The sequence below is a fragment of the Urocitellus parryii genome, chromosome 5 (assembly GCF_045843805.1).
Source record: "Urocitellus parryii isolate mUroPar1 chromosome 5, mUroPar1.hap1, whole genome shotgun sequence".
NCBI lineage: Eukaryota > Metazoa > Chordata > Mammalia > Rodentia > Sciuridae > Urocitellus > Urocitellus parryii.
In genome coordinates this window covers 196,464,533-196,488,563 of record NC_135535.1, presented here as the reverse complement: position 1 = coordinate 196,488,563, position 24,031 = coordinate 196,464,533, and the positions used below count along the sequence as shown (strand labels likewise).

The 24,031-nt window shown below is 43.8% G+C and overlaps 1 protein-coding gene across 6 annotated transcripts in view; it reads left to right on the top strand.

Moving 5' to 3' along the window:
- Positions 1–24,031, top strand: part of Ablim1 (actin binding LIM protein 1) — a 137,279-nt gene that overhangs the window by 17,828 nt on the left and 95,420 nt on the right. For all 6 annotated transcript variants that reach the window (XM_026389160.2, XM_026389155.2, XM_026389154.2 and 3 more), the window contains exons 2-5: positions 456–639; positions 4,866–4,975; positions 22,338–22,464; positions 23,817–23,910. In XM_026389160.2, the coding sequence (XP_026244945.1) occupies positions 533–639; positions 4,866–4,975; positions 22,338–22,464; positions 23,817–23,910 (438 nt within the window). In that variant the 5' untranslated portion in view covers positions 456–532. The remainder of the gene's footprint in view (positions 1–455; positions 640–4,865; positions 4,976–22,337; positions 22,465–23,816; positions 23,911–24,031) is intronic.

The following is a 24,031-nucleotide window of genomic DNA, read 5'->3' as shown; positions in this document are numbered from 1 at the left end:
AATAGCTATTGGAAATTTCAGTCACTGCTTTTGGTATAATGGGAACTTATTACTCAACTCAGTAACAATCTTGGCTGAGACCACGCAGTTGTGAGGGCAAGCAGTGGGCACCTTTCCTAATAGCACTGCCAGGGGCACCTTTCTTCATATCTGAGACAACCTGAACCCAGCATATCTTTCCATCAAAGGCTGTTTGATTACCTCTAAATCTTAGACATGCCACGAAAGCGGTTGAGGCCCAGCCAGTGGATTTTACTTGTGTGAGATATTGCGTATCTCCCAAGGGGAGGGAGGCAAGAGAGAAAGCAGAGCCCGGCAATAAATAGCTCTTTGTATCCGTCCCCTCCCCTAGCCCCAAACCACTGAAACCACAGTGAGCAACCAGCATTCAGCTGAAGGCCACTGATGCCAGCACTTGCCAGATGATGACCAGATGTGAACTTGTCTTTCTACAGTGTGTGGCTGTGACCTGGCCCAAGGGGGCTTCTTCATAAAGAACGGGGAGTACCTCTGCACCCTGGACTACCAGCGGATGTACGGGACACGCTGCCATGGCTGCGGGGAGTTCGTGGAGGGCGAGGTGGTGACTGCCCTGGGCAAGACCTACCATCCCAACTGCTTTGCTTGTACAGTCTGCAAGTAAGTGATTATCTGCCCAAGTCTACAGCTTCCTCCAACAGAGAGACACTGGTTTTAGCCATTCAAGCTTGGGATAGCTCTTTTGGTCTTGAATAGCACTTAGTTTTTAAATGTCTCTTTTTAAATATTCTCTTCCTGTTGTATTTTCAATCTTAGTCAAAAAATGTAATTTGGTTGGGAAACTTTATACATGATGTCCTCTACAAAGTAACGCGACATGACTTTAAGTGACTTAAAACCAAGGCTACAGGCAGCTCCAAACATTTAGAATAATGAAAATATTGGAGGAAATGGACAACTGCTTAGAAGGAAAAAGCTAATTTGGAAGTACATGTTCTTTCGCACAGATGTTTGCATGTCTGTGTTTAAAATAGTCTGTTTCTGGCTGATATTGTCAAACTATGGCCCAGAGGCCAAATGAGGCCCAATGTCTGTTTTTGTAAATAAAGTTTTATTGGCACACAGCCACGCCCATTTGTTTGTATATTGTCTGCAGCTGCTAAGGAGAGTTGTAAGCCTGTGACAGAGACCATGTGGTCCACAAAGCCTATAAGGACATTTAGAATCTTCTTTTAGGGAAGGAGTTTGCCAACCCCTGCTGTCTAGGTATCTACCTTCCAAAGTTAAAACTTAACTGCACAAACCAGTTTGATTCAAATGATCAGACTAAGAGGAGAAGGAAACTGTGAAATGTGAGTGGGAAATTTCGCTGTTGTGTGGTGAGGGAAACAGATCATAAAACTAAGATGGGTCTGACTCTTCTGACCAGGAGACTTGCTGACAAGGGCCAGCTTCTGTGTGGGTCAGTTCCAGTTCAGTATTCCCATGTCCTCTGGCACCCAGCTCCCTCTCACTTGGCCTATCTGAAACTGCCATTCAGAGGTGGAGTTTTGTTTTGGTTTTCAGTGTTTCGTGTTTCTAAGTCAGAGAGACGTCAACTCTGGAAGGGTAGATTTAATACTGCATAATCAACAAGGTGATACGTGACAGGTGAAATACTCTTAACAAAATTATTCAAGTTCATAGCATTTAGCCCATTTCTTAATTACGTATTTTAAAAATCATCATGAAGAAATTCTAGATTCATAATCTAATCATTTTTCTGATTTAATCAAAAGTGAAACTCCATCCTGACTTCTCCCTTCTCAGGCTGTGGCCCACAGCCTGGTTAAGGGTCCTGGGCTGACAATGGAGGAGACCCAGGTCCGAGCCCCACTTCCTGGGCTGAGTTGAGATTTTTATGAATAGCTTTTCAAGGAAGTGGCCTCCACTATAAAAGAAAGGGCTGTGGACTAGCTGAGAGAGATGCTCAAAGTCTGGCCAGTCACTGTAACTTCTGGATTGGATAGGGCTGGGATCTCTTTAAAAATATCAATTTCTATCCTGCTTTTCTGCTAAGACACACATACCAATATAGTAGTTTCTGGAGGGTTCCCAATGTGAAGTTACCTAGCCCCCTTGCTCCGGGTAAACTCTGAGGGCCCTTCTGTTCTTGATCATGAGAGATCATGGTCTTAAAATTGGTGTACTGATGGCCAAACATTTACCAATCAGAGCCCTGTCCCTGGACATGTGAGGCAACAGAGATGTTGCTGTTGCTACAGGCTGAGTATCTCTTATCCAGAATTCTTGGGAGTAGAAGTATTTTGGACATCAGTTTTTTGTTTTTTTTTTTGTTGTTGTTGTTTTTTCAATTTTGGAACATTTACATAGGTGACATCTTGGGGACCTAAGTTGAAACATGGAATTCATTTTTCGTATGCACCTACACAACATAGCCTCAAGGTAATTTTATACAACACTTTTAGTGCACCTGCATTTTGACTGTGGCCACAGGAGGATAGCTGTGGAATTTTCCACCATGGCATTTTATGGGCACTCAAAAATATTTCAGATTTTGGAACATTTCAGATTTGTGGATTAAGGTTGCTCAGCCTGTATTATAGGGCTGTGGCCACTGCTGCTTCTAGATGATGATAATTCTACCTGAATTGAGGCCTCCTTTGTGGTTCACAAGTTGTGTTCATATAGAATTGAACTGAACCCTGTTAGCAATTCTGTGAAGTCAATTTGGAATTAATAACCCTACTTTTGAGTGACTGAGTCTCAGAGTTTAAGGGACTTTTGTAGGTTAACAGTTGAAGGTTAAAATTTGAACTCAGGTTTTCTTCCTCGAAATCCAGTTCTCCTCCTATTACAAACATTCACTCAAATAACAGAAGGAAGCGAGCCCATATGATCAGAGGATGTAGGGAGAGAGGAAAGTACTGGAAAGAGTGCTACAAGGTACAAAACTTCAAGTTCAGAAGCCTGGCCACACATTGAACACTAGTCTCTGGGTTGTGCCATAGAGGATTCATGTCTAAAAAAAATAAAGTGTGGATGAGAAGGGGACCTGGACTTGGGTGAGGTAAGCAAGGATCCTGGAGTGCTTGTTCTGGGCATCTTGAGAGTGCTGGTCAACCCTGGAGAGTGGGCATTTCTTGACATGTTGAGCTACAGGTGCCTCGATTGCCTCTCCCCAGTCCTGGCCCTCCTCAGAGGCAGAAGAACCTGTGCTTGTTGAGTTGCTGTGTTGATGGGCCCTTAAGCCTCCTTACAGAATGGACTTGAGGCCCGTTCAGCTTTAACTTGTCAGTGTGAAGCCATAGGCCCACTGGCACCCACCAGAGCAGTGATTTTGCTTATTAAAGACAGAGTTAAGTTTCACTCTTGATTAAATTAAATTTCTTAATTACATATTTTAAAAATCATAATTAAGAAATTATGGTAGATGGTAGATGCCATCTGCACCTGTCTAGTCTCCATCACTGGTCAACCCAGGCAAGTCTCTTACCCTTTCTGGGGCTTATTCAGATGATGAAAAATGATAGCACCACAGCAGAGAGGGCCCCATCTCTTCTTAGGACTTTGAATAATATTTGAGGGTGTACAAATATAAAGCCCATGCCAGGCATAGCGGCATACCTATAATCCCACCAGCTCAGGAGGCTGAGGCAGGAGGATTGCAAGTTCAAAGCCAGCCTCAGCATCTTGGCAAAGGCCCTAAGCAACTCAGTGAGACCCTGTCTCTCTACAAAATATAGAAAAGTATTGGGGATGTTGCTCAGTGGTTAAGTGCCCCTGGGTTCAATCCCTAGTACATATTTAAACACACACACACACACACAGACACACACACACACACACATTGCCCTTCTTGATTACTGGCACCAGACACATTTGTGGAGTTAAGACCAAGTTTACCTGTGCATATAGTCAATCACCAACTGTTAGGTCACAGACAGGTGATTGAAAAAGGAGATAGCAGCTGAGAAAGTTAAAAACTAATGTCAAGAAGCTCAGACTTGCTCTAAACAGTTGCTTCTGACTCTGATTCCTGATGTCTCGCTGTGAGTTTCACATTTCCTAATCAACAGGTCACACATTTAAAAACTCATGTTGATGAAGATTGTTGGCAAATTGGCCAATTGCAAGTTAACAGAAATGGAAACTGCATGTCATCTGTTAACTAATGACTTGTTTTTAAAGGCTGTCTCTTGGTAAACTGGGATGAGAAATGGTAACTGAAGATGGTGGTATTTAGTGGCAATGTGCTATTATTGATGAATGTCTAATGTAAAAGGAAAGTGTCATTCTGAAAAGAAGCTACTATTAATTCTTAAACAGATGTTTACTGCCTGTCCTATTTCTCTTGACTTATAAAGGACTGGGTCCCCAGGACTGTGCAATTCTCCGATGTCCAGGAAGGACAAAATCTAACTCAGCATAGTTATCCCAGCACTCTGGGTGTGGTCCCATGGAACTGAAAGAGTTCATGCTTGGCCTATAACCAGTTCTGCTGGGGAGGGGCCCTGCACTTAGCTGGAATTCACGGTATTTAAAAGGTTTCTTGGTGAAGATTTTCCATTTGGAAATTTACTGTCCTGTGTGCCTGCTGGGTGACTTGTTGGGACATCCCTCCACTAAGGAGTGGAGGTAAATCATTCCGTTTTACTATCCAGTTGCCCATAAAAACCAGTGCCTTCTCTTTTCTACTCATAATGAGGTACATTTATTTGTTTGGACCACATCCAGCTGGCTGGCTTGGGCATGACTGCATTTCAGACATTTTTAGCTGGTGCTCCTCCAGTAAATAAATTTGCACCAGAGGGCAAGTTGAAGACGCAAGGAAGGGGAATGAAGTTGCTGAAGTAACCTTGAGGACTGTGTCTTTCTGTCTCTAGGCGCCCGTTTCCACCTGGAGATCGAGTCACGTTCAATGGGAGAGACTGCCTTTGTCAACTGTGTGCACAGCCGATGTCTTCCAGCCCCAGCGAAGCCGCCTGCTCCGGCAGTAAGTGCTCTGGTGATCTGATGGCAGGACACCTCTGTAGCCCAAGGGTGAGGGTGGCTTGGGAAGGTTCCTCTCTTCTTGAGAACCCCTGTTAGCCAGAGCCAAGACCAGTGCTTTCTGGGACATTTTCCATTGTTAAATGTGATGTTTGATGAATCCTCCACTTAAATCCAGGCAGGGGGAAGCAGCTCCAGTACTTCACAAAGACATACATAGAGTTGGACCTCAAACTGTCATTTTTGACAGTCCATGAAAGAGAAATAATTATAAAACCTTGCACTGGAAATGCCCATCATGGAGGTTGAGATGGGAGGACATTTGGTGGCGATGTGTTGGAATAGCCATCTCCACTCGCCTAAGGTACTGATGCAGCCATTTCTGCTTACTCTTCAATAACCTTTATTCACCTCGAAGACTCTGACATTTGTTCCTCTGAGAACTTACTCAGTACCTACAACATGTGTTCTCTGAACCGGAGATACAGAGGAGCAACACCACCCCTCCCAGCTCAGGAGGCCTGCTTGCTCCTGAGAGCACGTAGACAAATGCATACACAAAATATCTAATATGTGATGAAGATGAAAGTAGAAAATTAAAGCACAGTCAAGGGACAGCATTCCTGTGGGCCAATCAGACAAGGCCTCTTTCCAAAGGCAGCACTCAGGGATTTGAAGGAAGTGTGGGAAGAAGGTGTTTGACGTACATGGGAGAGTCATGATTATTTATGACAAGGGCTGGTCTTACCTGTAAGGATCCAAGGAGAACCAGTTTTCCTCTGCCTTCCCCAATATGGTGGCACATTGTACTTTTCTTCTAATGTATCCATCCAAAATAACACTGGGTAGATCAGTTAATAACTTTTGTAAGTCAGTGTCTTCTGAACTCTGGGTACCAAGTTAGGAAGCTCTACTTCATCTCTTTCCTGGGGCATTAGGAGTCTTTGAGAAACCTGGAATAAACCTCCTTCAACTCTGTGAATCTTAACATATAAGAATGGGATAATCATTGCCACTCAGAGGAATTCTGTGCGATTCACAACAATGATTCCAAATCTTCCCATTAAAGTGGAAGACATATTAAAAAATAAGGATGTTCTTACCAAAGCACTTGCATGAGATTAGATCTTGACCATGGGAGGAAATCTATGTATTCCTCATTCAGGACACTACTAGATTCTGAGCATGTGATTTATGTGACCTGTGCATGAGTGACAGCAGCCTGGGCAGGACCATCACTACACAGCAAGGCAATGCCCCGGCTCCTAGTGAGGTTTCAAGTCCTTTGCTTTTTACCCTGTCCCAAGCCCAAAGGAAGCAGTTAGCCCCAGGTTGTTGGGAAGGTGACCTGGGTGGAAATAGTCACCCCATTATTTAGGGAGGGCTTACCATGAAAAATCATTACTAAAAACTTTGGAGGAATTCATCAGTCTAGTTAAGAAAAGGAGGTTTCTATGACCTGACGACAGCCGTAGCAGAGGGTCATGGCGTACAGCCTGCAGTAACAGGCGTGGACGTGCCCTCAAAGTGTCCTTTGGTCCACTGTTTAGATAAGTGAGAAAATCGAGGCCCATGGATGTACTTGAGGTCACACAGCGGTACAAAGATGCGGTAGGGTCAGATGCAGTTCTTTGGGCCCCTGAATTTTAACTATTTTGTGTCATCTAATACTCCAAATTATTTGGTTTAGGAAACAGAAGCAGATTCTTTTTAAAGACTTTCAGTCCTCTCAGGCTGTACGATTTGGAAGCATGTTCTCTACTCACAGCAACATCAGAATGATTATTCTACTTTTTATTAAAATTTGGGGTTACATTTATAATTTCCATTTTTGTTGTTGTTGTTGTTGTGTTGGGGATTGAACCCAGGGCCTTGTGGATGCTAGGCAAGCGCTCCAACAACTGGGCTATATCTTCAGCCCCTATAATTTCCATTTTTATGTGACACACATTTTATACACATAAAAATTAAAGTTAAGTTAAAAAAAATGTAATCAATTTCAAATCCATTACATTTTAAATACAATATTTAGCCATTCTTGCTTCTGTGCCAGTGGCTGGGCCCAATCCTATTTCCCCCTTTCCTTCCAGTGGGTGCATTCCTATGCAACTGCTTTGGGTCAGAACGTTTTTATTTTTAAGAAGTACTTATCTATTTAGGTAAGTACTCAAAGCCATTTATAGGATGTGTGGGTGTCTGTGAAGAAGAGAGCTCTTATATATGGATCCACACATGCAAAATGCCCCAGCGAGCCAGGCAGGCACACACATACTACTGCAACGGGAATTTGCAGCAAGTTTCTGAAATTCCTTGGCGCATATTAGAAAGCATTTGGTTGTTATTTGTGTTTCTCCAAGAATTACCCTATACTTCCAAACCTACTCTGGTGTGACTTCAATTCCTACTTAAAAAAAAATATATCAAATGACTTTTGGTCTGGGGCTGTAGCTCAGTGATGGAGCGCTTGCCTGGCATGTGTGAGGCCCTGGGTTCGACCCAAGCACCATATGAAAATAAATAAATAAATAAATAAAGGTGTCCATCTACAACTAAAAAAAAAAAAAATAGTTTTTTTTAAAAATCAAATGACTTTTTAAACTTGGCAAAGGGCTTCCTACACAGAAGCAGAAAAACTGATCATTTTTTTTTAGTGTAAAAACTCTTTTTGTGATAATGTTCACAGAGTCCATGAAATACATCAAAGGGATGAGAAAAGGGCCGAGATCCTCTTTTCCCTTTAAAATATTCTCTTTGGAAGTGAGTCTGCTTTTCTGAACCAGAATTATTCCACGTTATGTGGCCGGTTTCCCATAGTCACAGGATGTGAGGCAAAAACCACGAGAGGGGGACAGAAGAGGGGCAGGGTGGGAAGCAGAAGCTGGGGCGGAGGCTGGGAGGAGAATTTGCACAAGATACTCTCCCTGTGAGCTTGCTGGAAAAAGCTCCCTCTTCGGCTGCTCAGTGGCCGCCATGTCTGTGTGGGTCTGTTTTAGGAAGACTACCCTCTGGAGGCCTCCTCAAAAAATTCTCCTAACATCTACCTGGTGGTGTGCCAGCACTGTGACACCAGTTTACACATCAACTCATTTAATCCTCTCACACCCCTATAGGTTGGTACTAACTGTGCCTGTTCACAGATGAAGAAACAAAAGGTCATGGAGGTCAAGTAGTTTGCCCAAGGTCACTTGGGCTCACAGCCTAGCCATCTGGCTCCAGATGCCAGGCTCCCTCCCTGATGCTTACTTTACCACGTGGATGTCACTCTCTGATTCTCAAAGACGGGTGCTGAGCCTCAGAGCAGACCTGACGGGTGTGTAGATGGACTGAGTGCCCTGACCCCAAGGCTGTGTGCACTTTTCTACCTGTTGTCTCTCTGTTGTGTCACAGTTTGGGAAGCAGAAGCCCTCGGGAGGTTCTTCCTAGAAACAAGTTGATTCAATAAAAGATGATTGCCACAAATTAGTTTAAATGGTTGCTGCATCCAGCCCAGTGCAATTCGATTCCATAAGCAACTGATGTGCTCTCAAATGGAGGTGGTAGTGAAAGGAACCTCCTAGGGCTGGGGGAGCACTAACTTTCTAGCTGATTCAGACTGTTTCAAAAATATGCACAGAAGACATTACACTCTACCAGAAAGTCAAGGACAGTCCTCTGCAGCTTAATTCTACCTCGTTTTGGTGTATTTTCCTGTACCTGAGGGACTGATTCCCACAGGCTAAGGAGCAGCACAAACCTGTGTGGCACCCTCGTGCATATGGAATCGGGCTTCAATGTCGTTTCCCCCATGGCTCCTGTCTGTTTCAGGCACCTGAGCAGGAGTGGGCTGCCGTCTACGATCACCCTTTCCCTTTCCAAGAGTGTCTGACTAGCGTCTGATTGCATGTGGGTTCGGCGATTGACAGGGTGAACACCCCCACACAAATACATCCAAGCCTGTCTTTCTCCCTTCCCTCCTCTACACAGACCTCCATATATAGCAGCATCATTATTCTGACTGCAGTTGGATCTCCCACAGGTATCAGGGCAAACGGTATAGTTGGACCAAATTTAAATCTTTTCAGATAAAGAGTCACGTGCGTGTTTTCAAACAGGAGGAAGACATTTTCAATCATTTCACTTTTCTGTTTGGTGCACCAGCTCTTCCCAGTTGTAAGATAATTTTCATTTATCTGTAAATGAAACATCTCTCTCAAAACATCATTTGCAAGTTGAGTGGGAACTAACTGTCTGCTGAAGCACCTAACCATAGGTGCAGTGGGGAAGCTCTGCCCTGGGCCACATCCTAGCTTTCCCACTCACTAGCAGTGTCTACCTCTCTGTCCTCCTTTTTCTCATCTGTAAAATGGGATGGTCATAGGCACCTACCTTGTACAATGAAGTGAGTAAATGCATCGAAGTGCCGGTCACTTACAGCTTAACAATACTAACGGTGACTTATTATCGAGGCATTGACTCCCTAATGTTTGTGACAGTCCCAGTCCCCACTTTTTGTACAACTGCTTTTTTTCTTTGCTGTTCATGATAGCTGCCTTTTAAAAACCAGTGGAGTCAGGAATGTATTCACACTTAAATCCCATGGATTGCTGGAGTTTTGCTCGTGGTAATGGGTTTTACAGCTGGATCCCCAAAAAGAGATCTTCCCCTTGTGGATATTAAGGAATGAAATGCTTCAAAGATTCAGGGCACATTGTCAGCACAGGTTACTGTTCGTTGTTGTTCTTTAAGGAAGTGGTGAGGGGAGAACCTAAGCTTAGACTCAGGGGCAGGGCCTGAGGGTTGAGGAAGTGGGTTCACATTCCACACCTGCCTCACGTCCTGGTCAGGCCTCTTCCTAGCTGTGTAGCCTTGAGCAAGTTACTCAGTGTCTCAAAACCTCCAGGCCTTCGTGTAACGGCTACTTCGAGGGGTTGTCATGAGGACCAGCTGCAGGGCTCCTTGGAAGGACAGTCTGCCTGAGGGAACTTGAAGAAGCAGTGCAGGGGACCCCAGGCTGCATTCTCTGCCCTGAGAAGTGAACCTGGAAGGACAGAGCTGGGGCCAGGTGTAGGAAGGCCTTGAGGAGTCTGGCAACATGGAGCTCCTAAGGATGGTTTTTAACCTAGAGAATGACCTAGAGAACACTAACCTGTGATACTGAAAGCTTTGAATTTGCTTGTGCCGCTTGGCAACAGGCACCCAGTGTTCCCAGCAAATCTGTACCTTGAAAAACAGTATTCTAGAATGATCCGGAGGGTGATGGTAATAGTGGGGTGCAAAATAAAATATTTGGATCAGGGCTGGGAAGTCATTGGTGATTCTAGTTACAGGTAACAGCTGTGAGAAAAGATGATCAGGGTAAATGAAAGGACCATATTAAGGAAAGAGCCAAGATGCCATTCATTCATTCATCAAACACCTCACTGAACACCTACTAAGTTCCAGGCTCTGTTCTAGGCACCAGCTAAATTCTCACACAGTTAACATGTTACATTACGGTGACGCATTTCTCCAACTAAGACACCAGGGGTACATCAATTGGTACATGCGGACCGCATTTTAATTTTTACATGAGTGGCCACCTCCACTCCCAAGAGAATGATATTCACTGAATATAAGGACCCTGTTGTCTTTCTTATGCAAAGCCTACCACATAACGTCCTAGGTAAACATTCTAGAAAATGAACCAAAGCCTTCTCTACCTTGAAACGAACTCACATCTCCTCTTTCAAAATGATAGGTTTTAAGTGTTTTTTGTTTTGTTTTGTTTTTTGTTTTGGTAAAACAACACAAACATTACAGGAGGGTACAAAGAAAGATGAGGAGCACCTAAGTTCCATCACCAAGAGATCCCCTCTGAGCATTTTGGTGATCATTCTGGATATTTCCCTAAGTGCTATAGGTTTGTGTGTCATTGTGAATGTGTACAATTTTATGCACATTTTTTCCCCTAGAATTTTGTTCATGTAATTTTTCAAAAGTCATTCTTCTTAATGTCACATAAAAGATTGAAAGCTTTAAATTTGCTTGTGCCCCTTGGCAACAGGGCACCCAGTGTTCTCAGCAAACCTGTATCTTAAATGTCTCTTATGGCAGTAATAGTCATATACCATATCAATGTTCTTGGGACATTGATCTGTTCCACCAGGAGAGGAGCCATTAATGGCAAGACTTGTCCTTAGGATCAGCACCGTGCACATGGTGAACACAGGAATGTTTGTTTTGTGCGTGAATTGAAAGCACGTCGGGAAAGCTTTTGAGGGAATAAACCTCTCTCCCAAGCCCCAGTGGTGGGGTCTGGCCCTCCTGAAGATGCTTCGCAATCTGGTACGGTCATACACAGGTACACAGGTGCATGAGAAGTGATCTAAACTGGCATATTTAAACTCACTTTTATTTTCCCATTTCACAAGGGTTTCCCCTTAGTCACAAGGAGAAATGGTCAGTAATTACTTGAGATCAATTTGTTGATAACACAGTCACAAGTTTTTAAGAAAGTGGAGGTGTCAGGGAAAGTGTCCCCCAACTTCGTGGTGGACCAGGAGGTCACCTCTCCCAGTGTTTAGGGCACAGGCCTCTGGCCTGGTGTGGTGGCTTCAGCTTTCTCTCCTGGGTGGGGAGGGGTGTTGGGAGAGTGGAATTTCCAGAGTAGCCAGAGGTTCCTTCCAGAGGAGTGAGGTCTGTTGCAAAGAGGGACCTTTTATTCTCAGACTTCTCAGGCTGAAATCTTTAACAGAGAGCCCAGAGTGATACCTCTTCTCCCTTCACCCGAGTTGGAGTTACCTCAGCTGAAAGAAAGGAAGAAAAGTCCCAGCTTTTCACGGGGAACAGGTACCCCTCACTGAAGCATCGGTTAAAAAGAGCTTTCAGTGAATAGAAAGCTAATGGCATTTTGCGGTTTGCTGTTCCCATTTCAGTAGCTTTGTGTCTTACATAATAACTAACTTATCAGCGAGGCTGGAATTTTAATGGTGGGAACAGCAGTCATTTTCCCAGGTGAATTTTAATTTTTAAATAGCAGTAAAAAGTCCCCAGCTGTTCAAAAGGATTGCTGTGTATCCCTATAGTTGTATATTCCTAGGGATTTTCCTTGAAAGCATATTTGAAAAATTGCTTATAGTAGTTGTGCCTAGGCACGGAGAGAAAGAGAAATGGGTAATGGAGGGAAGGAAAATGATTCTTATTGTATGAAAACAATTTTTTTTTAAGGTACCTTTATTTATTTTTATGTGGTGCTGAGGATCGAACCCAGTGCCTCACACATGCTAGGCGAGCGATCTACCACTGAGCCACAACCCCAGCCCCACAATTTTTTTTAACCTTGTGTTTTTATCTATGTAAAACCAAAGTATCCCCAAAATGAAATAATGTTAATTTTACAAAGTGAAATGAAAGACCTATCCAGACTGAAGTCTCACTGTAGTCTGCCCTTGCTATGACCTTTAGTCATGTGTATTAAGTGACCGGTCACATGAGGAATGCGCACAAGCTGACATTCTACCCCCTTTTTATTCTTCCTGTCTTTGGAATAGAGTAAACGAACAGCTATTTGCTAATGAGTCCCGAATCCGAGAAGCTGACGTAGAATCAAGTATGGTTTCCTCTTTGGCAAGAACCCATGTGTGCCTAGTGACCATAGCCAGTTAAAGATTTATCATAAAACTCTTCACCAAGTTAAAGTTTACAACTAAATTAGGGAAATAGGCTCACAAGCAAACCTTCTGGGTATCATATTTTTTAATTGAGGTGAAATTCACAGAGCATGAAATTAACCATTTTAAAAAGCCACCATTTGGGGAGCCCTAGTGAATTCACAGCACTGTGTAGACACTACCTCTGTCTAGTCCCCAAACCTTCTCATCACCCTTAAAGAAAACACTGTCCCCGATGAGCAATTATTCTCCATTCTGCTCTTCTTCCAGCTCCTGGCAACTTGCAATCTGCTTTCTGTGTGGATTTACCTATTTCCAGATATTGTATAGAAATGAAGTCACACAGCCTTTTGTATCTGGCTTCTAAATGATTTCCAGGTTCCCACAGATTGCATTGTTTATCAGTACTTCCTTTTTCCGATGGCTCATATTGCAAAGTATGGCTCTCTTGCCCATTCATCTGTTAATGGGCATGCAGGTCATTTCCATCTTTGGCTCTCGAGTACAGTGCTGTGATGAAGACACACGAACAAATATTTGTCTACATATTTGTCTTTTGAGCCGTGGTACATTTTTTAGAGAGGTTTGCTAAAGACTATCAAATCTTAAAAGCAATGGTTGCCAGTTTTCCAAACCTTTCCCAGGAATCTTTGCCCGGTAGTATGGCAGGCCATGACCTGGGCACCATTGAATGGTGTCAGGTGATGGCAGGTAGCAGAGGCCACCCAGAGCACCCTCTCTTCTTGCTCCTTCTCCCCTTCTTGGTTCTTCTCTTTTCTACCCCTTTTCTTCCTCTGTTGCTGGCTTGAGCAATGACTCCATGGCCACTGCTCAGCCTGTTGGCAGAAATTTGCTCCCCAGTTCTCCAAACTCTCCAGAAAAAGTCTGTTCAGTAGTGCTGAGTTCACATGCTTTGCACTTCAGCCATGTTCACTCTGTCTTCCCTGCAGACAAAACGTGTAACGCTTGTCCTTTGGAGGAGTGGCTTGGGGATCAAATGATGTTTGCAGGGCGTGTCTGGTTATAGACTGTAAGCAGAAAGGAGGGCTCTGCAGGCCCACAGGGACCCCAGTGTGTGTTCAGTGAGTGCTCCCTCGCACTGTCCACTGAAGCCCTGGCCTGGACTTTTCACCCATGCAGATTGAACGGGCTGGAGGTTGCCGTGTGACCATGCTATGATTAGGCGTTGTTTGGCTTTGTTTTGGCTTCCCACTTTCTTCCTGCCATACAGGTAGCATTTTCAGGCAGGAGAGAATCCTGTGTTCTTCTGATGATGCTGACATCATCAGAAACAGTGCTGAGCAGTTACTCGGGGCAGGTGAAGAAGGGACTGGAAAGCAACCATGTTCTCAGAGCCTGTCCCCCACCAACTGGCCTTTTGAAATCACCAGTTGGGTATTTTGAAGTTGAGAGTGTACTTATTGGGGTGAGGATTTATTCTGTATGTGTAATCCTTACTTTTAGTTCTAGTTCCAGAAACAGGTATGTACACACACATACACGCACACACACACACACACACACACACACACACACACACACACGAGTTCCCTTTGTCAGGACTTTAAACCTAGAAATTAAAACAGGTGACAAAACAGTATTAATGTTTATGCTTATTTCACATCAAATAAAATCTCTATTACTTATTTCACATCAAATAAAATCTCTATTACTTCCCCAAGAATACAGACATGCTACAAATTTTTTATTAATTGTCCGGGAAATGGAAGGATCTCTGTTCAAGAGATTTCATATGATATGTAAGGCAACAGATATTGACTTTACACAGACATCAAAGTTTTCAGCTCCTAACAGCTTTCAACAGCCTTTCCAAAATACATGATTTACTTAGTATTTACATTTACTATCAACTGTCTGGTACTGACTGTGGTAAGACATTCACATCATTCATGCTGGTCCAAGCAGGCCATGAGAAATGAGTCTTCCTAGGCTCATCAGAATGGGTCATCAAGTCCAGTCCTGAGTGCAGGGACAGGTTTAGAGTCATCCTTCAGTGGTAGCTAGCAGAAAATTCAGACTCTCAACTCTAATGCTTTGTATGAGTCTGAGTGGGTACAAGTCCACAATAGGCTTTCTTCTATTTCTTAGGTGTTTTGTGGAAATGCCTAGCAATGCTAACCTGGGGATTCCTGCCTAATAAATTCTTGATGACTTGAGAGAGAGGGATTCCTGGTCATGAATATAGGAAAGAAACACGCCTAACATGAAAGGGAAAAGCTTTTTGACCTTGAAACTATGACACTCCCAACAGCATTCTTTGGGCATTGGCTTAAGGGATTAGAATTGGAAGTTGGATAGATGTAAGTGGTCTATATTTATGAAATCTCTGGCTAAAGTTTCTACCACTTCACAAGCACGTATGATATGGAGAAAGACAGGAGGGAGTTTCAGAGACTAGATTTTAGAGGACTTAGAGGGTGCCTGCTGCCAGGCCTGCCTTCGCCTGTCCTGATGAGGCTGACGGTCTGTCGCTGTCATGGCCCAGGAAGTCCTGTTTGTTGTGCATGTTGTTTTCCAAAGACAACAAGAAGCTCCACTTAAAATAGTGCGTCAGAGGCCACCCTGGCTTGCCATGTTTCCACCATGGCCATCAAGACAGCAAAGCGAGCAACTGACCTCAGCAGGGACAGGGGTGACTGTGGAAAGTCTGTCTCAAGGTCCGGTCTTTTCATAAATCACTCTGGCCACTTTTAGCATCTGAGATGTCAATCATTTATAGCACTGAGACCCGCCCTTTTCACAGAGTGGGAACACTTTGCACCTAGGATTTGTCTTCTGATCTCATATTGCTTTTCTGGGCAGCCTAGAAATTCAGAAGTTAAAAGAACAGAACAACAACAAAAAATCACTCTTGAAAAGTGCTCAGCCTAACAAGTTTGCAGTTTCTCATTCTGTTTTGGATTTTTTTTTTTTTTTTTTTTTGGGGGGGGGGTACTGGGCGTTGAACCCAGGGCCTTGTGCATAATAGGCTTGTGTTCTCTCCCACTGAGTGGCACCTCAGCCCAGCTCCCTTCTTTCTTATGCTGATCCCAAACTCATGGTATTTGCCATGACATGCTAAAAAAGAAAACTGGGGACTCATTGCAGTGACTTGGTTTAAATAAAAAGCATGGACTGAGCCCTGTCAACATTTGTCAACTCATAGTTGTCTAATTCGGGACCTGGCAACATTCTACAGCCCGGATGAAGACGAAGATCAACATTCAACAATATCTACTTGCTAGGCCAAACTCTCATCCCTAATAATGGCCCTTATGATCAAAAGAAGATTTTCAAACACCCAAATCCTTTCTTCCTTAATGATGTTAAAACTGTAGGCCATGCTAAGCAAAGTAAGCCAATCCCCCCAAACCAAAGGCGAGTGTTTTCTCTGATATGTGGATGCTAATTCACAATAATGTGTGGAGACACTAGGGAAGAGTTACCTTAGATTAGGTAGAGGGCAGTGGAGGGAGGTGATACGGGGATAGGAAGATAATAGAATGAAACAGACATTATTATTTTATGTATATATATGACTGCATGACTGATGTGATTCTGTAATATGACCACAATCAGAAAAATGAGAAATTATACCCCAACTTATGTAGGATATATCAAGGTACATAAATGAGTTCTACTGTCATATATAATTGAAACAAATTTAAAAAATAAAAAACTATAGGCCAACTCTTATTTTTAAAATAACGTAAGAAAAGTCTGGATTTTTTTTTAGCTCTATGTCACCCACTCAAGGGCCTCTGAAGGCCAGGTTGGCAACTTAGATGCTGTGTTCAGTTCAAGCATGAGAGCAGATGGCCATGATACTTAGACTCTCTGGAGGGGTGGGAAGGACCTTATAAAGTGGGCAGTCACTTTGGGCCACCTCATAGTCATTCCCATGAAGGAGACCAGTGGTAGAGGTTGAGGTAACCTGTGGAAGGCTGGGGTCAAAGGCATCTTAGTCACCTAACAGCATCTGTCCTGTGTTTTGGTTGCTCTCCTGCTCCCCCACTCCCTTCTTTGGGACAGAGCAGGTATTCTTTCACATCCTGTCTTTATCATTTGATCTCACAAGATTGGGAAATCCATGAACATTTGGATGAACATTTGGATGGCAAGATAAGATGTCCTTAAATCAGGACCTCAATAAATCAAACCCTGGAATTTAGACTCTGAGATTGGCCAGGGTAAAGTGCCTCTAGTTAGCAGCCCATTAGAAGGATATTTTATAAGGTCTCCAAAGTCTTATTCCACTTTCTATTAATAGCACCCTAAGTCTGAAATGATTTGTTACTATTTATTTTTCATCCACGTGTATGGCCATGAATTTATGTGATAATTTTGTTTTGGACAAATACTGCTTCTGTTTTTTCTTCTTATTGTAATAAAAGATTCTGGGGAAAGCTTAAATTTTCTGGTATGTATCTGGGCAACAGTTTCAATACTGAAAGTTGATTTTTTTTTAAAAAAAATTCTTATTTTAGAAACTTTCATAAGAAAGAAAGGGCATGTTCTGATTGTCTCAAAATCCCAATAGATATTTCATGGTATCTTAGTATCACAGCAAGCACTGACCAGTGGCGCTTCCCTTGAGACTTTGTTTTCACTTTGGGTGCTTAGAACTGAACCCCAGCTCATGCTAAGCATGTTCCCTACCATTGAGCTATTTGCTCATGGTTTTTTTTTTTTTTCTTCCCAGCAATATGGATGGGACCCAGGGCTTTACATATGACAAGGCAAGTCCTCTATCACCAAGCCACTCAGCCCCTAGTACCCATCTTTGGAAGTTGGAATACTCATCACTATCTCTGATGCCTTTGCCAAAAATTCTGCAACACTGGAAACAGTCCCATTCCATATTCTGAAGGCTTTGATCCTTGATGGACAGATGCTCTGAATGGCTATTACCACTTTTGTGAATGACTGAGCATGTCCGAAGCATGCAGACCTGGGAAGGCTGAGATGGGTGGAAACTGAACCATCACATGTTTGTTCTTCTTGTGGCTCCATGTCCCCAGTCTTCCTTTCCAAAAGGCATCTTTGCAGAAAAAAAGACATCTTTTTGTCCCTTACCATCCTGAATGGGGAATTCTAGGAAGGCAGAAAGTCATTCTCAAGGAGAACATAGGTGTCCAGGTTGACAGGACCTTAAGTGCACTTGAGAGAAAACCTCTCCTCTTAGCTTGGGAACAACACCCTCCTTCCAAGAGCCATATGTCCCTTTCTTCAGCTCAAATACTTTTGAAACCCAGGTGTCCATGGGCCTCTGCCAAAAAGTATTAGAAAAGATTAAGGCAGACAGGCAGGATCCTTATTAATAATGATATGTATGGCCTTTGAACAAAATGATAAAAATATGGAACCAGGTGTGTACTTGGATGTGAGTTGAACTTGAACGTAAGTAGCCAAATCCCTACTTTGCTCTGGCTTTGGTGCCAAGAGTAGGGCTTGAGGCAAAGAGTTTAAGGCTGGTTTTTTTTGTTTTGTTTTGTTTTGTTTTCCCTTTTTTCCCAGAACACTGGCTGTCACCAGTGGATTTTGTTTCCCTGATGCTGCTCCATATTCACCTATTTCTGACTTTGACAGTAATTCCAGTGCCAATCACCAGCTTTCTATATTTATCAGCAGCTGCTTCAGTGATGTGGAAACAATTTTCTCAACAGCTGAAAAACATGCAGATAGAGAGTAGGACTTTTTGTTCTTTATAAAGGAGCTCAATTGGAGCGAGCATGGAAGAAGTGAACCATCCAGTGTGCTCTTTATCTCTCCATCTTTTACACTTTGCCCAGCAGGACTGCAGGCTGCTCCAAGGGAAACTGTGGCTTTGTCCAGAGGGAATGAGCAGCCTTGGTGGAATACACTGGAAAACCGGGACCAGCTGACATGGGTGGTTTTTTCTTATCTAGGAGGCAGTCTTTGTTGATTTGCTTGTGTCATAAAGTTTGGGATGGAGGAAGCTTTGCCCCAGCCTCCTCTTCCAGCCCAGCTTGGCTGTCTGGTTTTAAGCATTCAGCACTGTGTGAATATTTCTCTATTAAGCATCCTCCAAATGCCTGCCTTTGATAATGGGCAGGGCTCAGAGGGTCTGAGTGGTATAGATACCACCTGTAAGGTCAAGGGCTTCCCGTCTGCAAGGCGTTTTGACTAGGATTGGTACCATGTTCACAGAGCCCTTCCTGATCCATAGCAGCCCTCAGGGAAGAATATCTTGGTGGTCCTTGTTCTCCAATTGTTCTTCTTGCATAGCTCCAGAATGTCTGGGTGCCAAGGTGCTTGACTAGAGTCAGGAAGCAGGGGAAGACCTGTTGAGTATATGTGTAGTACCAAGCCTTGTGCTTGCGAAGCACTTTACAGTGATGATCTCGCTGCTTCTTCCCAGCAAGTAGCTGCTATTGTCAGCATTTTGCAGATGAAGAAATGACAGGTCAGAGGGAGTAAATGACCCAAGTCTTCCCACACCAAAGCCCAAGCCCTAATCCAGCAGCCATCTCCCTAGACTTCTCTGCTCATGTAGGTGGAGACCTCAAACCGCTCTGCCAGCCTTGCTGAATCCAACAGCCTTCATTTGTAGAGCTGGAAAAATATCTCTCAAGTTTATTTCTTCCTTAAAAAATTCTGTTACATGGCTTTTTTCTTAGTATTTAAATCTTCGCTGCCACCTAGTGGGAATTATCTAATGAGATGCGTAAAAAAATTCAATTCAATTGAACTAAAACTGTTTCATCTAGGAAGAGGCAAAATTATGGAGATAGTAAAAAGTTCAGTGGTTGCCGGGGAAGGTGGGAGGAAGGGACGAGTAGGCGGCGCACAGTATGTATAGGTGAAATTCTTCCATATGATGCTATAATACTGTATATGAATCACAAACTTGTCTAAACAGAACGTCCAGAATGCTAAGGTCAACTGTGGGCTCTGGCTGATAATCATGTGTCAGTATATGCTCTGCGGTGATAACAGTGTTCCATTCTGGTAAGGGGGGGCAAGTTTATGGTGGCAAGTGGAATATAGGAAATCTCTATACCTTCTGCTGCTCAGTTTTTCTGTGAACCTAAAACTGCTCTGAAAAGTCTATTTCTTTATTAATCATCAATTCATTCTAAGTCTATACTGTGCTCCTACTCTTCAAAAAAAAAATTTTTTTTTTTTGGTACCAGGGATTGAACTCAGGGGCATTCAACCACTGATCCACATTCCCAGTCCTTTTTTATTTTATTTATTTATTTTTATGTGGTGCTGAGGATTGAACCCAGGGCCTTGCACGTGCAAGGCAAGCTCTCTACTGCTGAGTCATAACCCCAGCCCCTCAATTTTGTATTTTTATTCAGAGACAGGGTCTCACTGAGTTGCTTAGTGCCTTGCTTTTGCTGAGGCTAACTTTGAACTCTTGATCCTCCTGCCTCAGCCTCCTGAGCTGCTTGGATTACTGGTGCACACCACCGTGCCCAGTGAAAATTGTATTTTTAAATAAATATTGTGGCCTTCCATTTTTTCTTGATAATAAACTGCCAGATGTGAGATTCCTTTATATTTTTGATGAGATATGGGGATACACATAAACTGTACTTTAAAAAAATACTTAGTTTTTTGTGTACTATACGCTCAGTTTGTAAAAGGCTGTGCTCTAAGAAATTCTATCCATAATACTCAGAATTGACATTTTTAACCTCATGCTTTTGTTGTTGTTGTTTTTAATATTCTCATGGTTAAAAAACAATTTGTGTATCACAGAAGATGTGAAGTAAAGTCAGGTCCCTCTCCACAGAGGGAAGTTTCTTAAGAAGGTCTTGCTTTTTCCCCATGCATGTTCTATTCTGGGTAAGCATGCAGACTCTTTACTATTTTTCTATGCATGAGCTTATGCCATGAGCACTATTGTGCAGATTGCTTTCCTCACTTGGTCTATTTTGGAAGTCCCACATCTACATACTACACATAAACCTACCTCATTCTTTTTTTTTTTTTTTTTTTTTTGATACCAGGGATTGAACTCAGGGGCGCTCAACCACTGAGCCACATCCCCAGCCCTATTTTGTATTTTTATTTTAGAGACAGGGTCTCACTGAGTTGTTTAGTGCCTCACTTTTTGCTGAGACTGGCTTTGAACTCTTGATCCTCCCGCCTCAGCCTGCCAAGCCGCTAGGATTATAGGCGTGGAACACCACACCTGGCTAAACCTACCTCATTCATTCTAGCAGCACTTAATATTCCATTGTTGGTTGTGCTGTGATTAATTTAGAGGGTCCCTCACTGATGTCAATATAGACTATAATTCAATTTTTGTTTCAAAATGCTATAGGGAACACATACACAGAAATACACACACTCTTGCAAAAATATATTTAGAATAAAATCTTAGACCTGAAGTTTCTGGGTCTCAAACAATGTTAACACTATGCTACAAGCTCACCAGACACACACCTGAGATTAAAAAAAAAAAAATACCAAAACACAGGTTTACTTAACTCACTGCAGCTGAGAGAGATGAATTATGCACCATGGTTGGAGTTTGAAGAGAAGATTCCAGGATTTGGACTTGTGCTGGGTACTACAGGGAGATTCCAGGGAGTGGGAGCAGGGCTGGGATGGGTGTTATCAAGAATCAGGAGCAGGTGGGTGCTGGGGTATCCTGAATTTCTCCAGGAGAGAGTCAAAGTGGGCTGGAAGCATCTTTGGTAAAGGAGCAGCAGTCACAGCTGTGGTCAGAAGAGGGGGTTGTTTAATCACTTTGTGCACTGAGGGGCCTGGTCTCGGTCTCGTTCCAAATGTGGCCACTAGTGGCCTTGCTGGGTCCCTCTATGGGTCCTGTATGTAAGTGGGGACATCATGGACAATTGCTGGCAGTTGTTTTCTTGGGTACATGGATTAGACTGTGTGTACCCATTTACATTCTTCTGTTTTTTTTTAAACACTTCCCTAACCCAATGAAGTATTTCATAATCAAAATAATAATGGCAGCTATAATAATAGCAAATGTTTATAGGGCCATTTTGAATGTGGCAACCATTGAATCCTCATCAGAGGCTTGAGGTGGGTGCCAATAGCATCTCCACTTTCCTATCAGGAAACAAGGCTTCAAAAGGCAAGTGACTTGCCTGGTCACGTAGACAAGCAGCAGAGCTGAGTGCAGGACCTGGCTCTCCAACTCCAGCGCCCACACTCTGCGTTCTCCTCTCTGCTTTTCGGGAACCTGCCAAGGATGAGTTAAAGCTAAGGAATTAAGAGTCATTTAATCGATGATCACAAGTCATTGAGAGGCTGGTTTGGGTTGTTAAGGAAGTCGTCTCCCATTTACAAAAGTGAGAGCTGTGGGCCGAGTTCCAGGAATCCACACGCCATGTTGAGAGAGGCAACCAACCTGCTGTGCTCAGCTACTCCCTTGTGCTCTCAATCAATAAAGGCCTGTGAGGGCTCTCTTCAAATCACAGCCAAGACACTATCATTAAATATTCTCTGGTCCAGCTGGAGCTCAGAGGGTACTTAACCCCCCAGGAAATAAAACAGATGAAGGATCCCATCCACTTGGACCCACAGAGGTTCCAGCAGCTGCCTTGCTGTATGAGGGTGGGTCCTGTGAGGTGTCCTGGGGAGGATTATGTGCAGGGAAGGAAAATGGAATAATATGGTGTTTACCTGCCTAGCAACAGGGTTGAGGGGTGTACGCTGGGGTCCAGAAGCCTGCATGCTTGGCTTTGGCAAAGGAACTGCGTGCTGACCACTGGCTGTGCTCTCTTCTAGACTGCGCTGGCTGCGGAAGAGACATCAAGAATGGGCAGGCGCTGTTGGCGCTGGACAAGCAGTGGCACTTGGGGTGCTTCAAATGCAAGTCCTGCGGGAAGGTCCTCACTGGGGAGTACATCAGCAAGTAAGACTGGGCCAGGGGTGTGCGGGTCCTTGGAGTGGGGATGGGCCATTGTGGGTGCTGTGCAGAACCTGCCCGGGGCCTCTCCTCCTTAGACCAAATGAAGCACATTCACATCCCATAATTGTGATGAACTTTTTGCTATAAAACTTTAGGAAATAATTTTGTTATTTTGCCATAATCTGGCTGCTATAAACTAAATGACTATCAATTGTCTAATCATTCCAAAGCTGACGTAATAGTACACCCTATGTTATAACCAATTAAGCATCTAATAATTTCCCTTTTTTTTTTTTTTTTGTCCTATGTGGAACTAGTAAGACTTTCTCCTCCTCCTTTGAGCTTATGTGTAGACTCCCGCAAAGCACATGCAGCCTAGGCACTGGGCTCCGTAGACCAGTGTCAGATCAGCCCAGGAAGCCTGTTCATATTGAGTCAGAGGTCTTGTGGATGATAGCTAGGGATGAGGAAGTAAGTGGAGTGTGGGTGGTGGCAGCTTTTAATGCACCCTGCAATGGCAGAACTTGCCATTCTATATCTTTATATGCCCTTTAAAAATTTCCCCACCCACATGAAATCACCCATTCAGAAAAATTAATGAAAAAAATATAGTGAAACAAAAAAGCAGCTGCGGTCTTTTACCTTGGAAATCTAGTTTCATAGTGGACCTGAGTTCAAGCAGAAACACCCTCATTAGAATAAAGAATTCCAGGGTGGATGGTGGTGGTCAGCCAAGGAAGACCAGAGAAGAGTCGAGCTTCTAAACTGGCATTGCAGGCTGGGCAGGCTGGGCAGCTCGGCTCTCTAGAGGGTGCTTTTTCACTCTCTCATGTTAGATCAAGCTGAAAATGACATGTTGTTTATTATGCTCTGAGGTCCCTGGAAAGGGTCCTGGGTTCTCGGGCCTCCTGAGAGCTGAGGAAATGGAATCTGGAGGTTGCTGGGGGCTCTGTCAGGCCTGTGAGCCCAAGGAAGGGGTGTGGGGAGAGAAGGTGCACCTGGGTCCCCACAGAGGTAGACAGCACTGAGCTCACCTCTGAAGCTGGTCTGGGCTGCCAGTGAAAGGGCAGGATCCTGGGTCTTCTGCCGGTTAGTTCTGAAACCATCCGGGAACCAGCAGCGGGGGTAGGCCTCCTCCTGTGTGGCCTGGAGATGGGCAGCTTTCCAGTCTGTGACAGTGGTCATGTCTGGCCAGGTCTCTAGGCAGGTGGAAGCTGGGTGAGGCATAAACAAGTTCTGGTAAGTTCTACCCCCGTTCTGTGGAGAGGGCTCAGGGAAAGGTGACTTCAGTGTCCTCCTCCATCTGTGGCTCTGGTCACCTCTTCTTGGGAGCTGAACACACTTTTGTCTTGCAGGGATGGCGCCCCATACTGTGAAAAGGACTACCAGGGGCTCTTTGGTGTGAAATGTGAAGCTTGTCAACAGTTTATCACAGGGAAAGTCCTGGAGGTAAGTGGCAGAAGAGCTCCCCTCAAAGTCACCGCCATTTCCTCAGCGTCCTCAGAATCACTAGAGAAAGCCTCCTTTTCTCTTTGCCTTCACCTCTGACGGAAGAAAAGTAGTTGCAGGT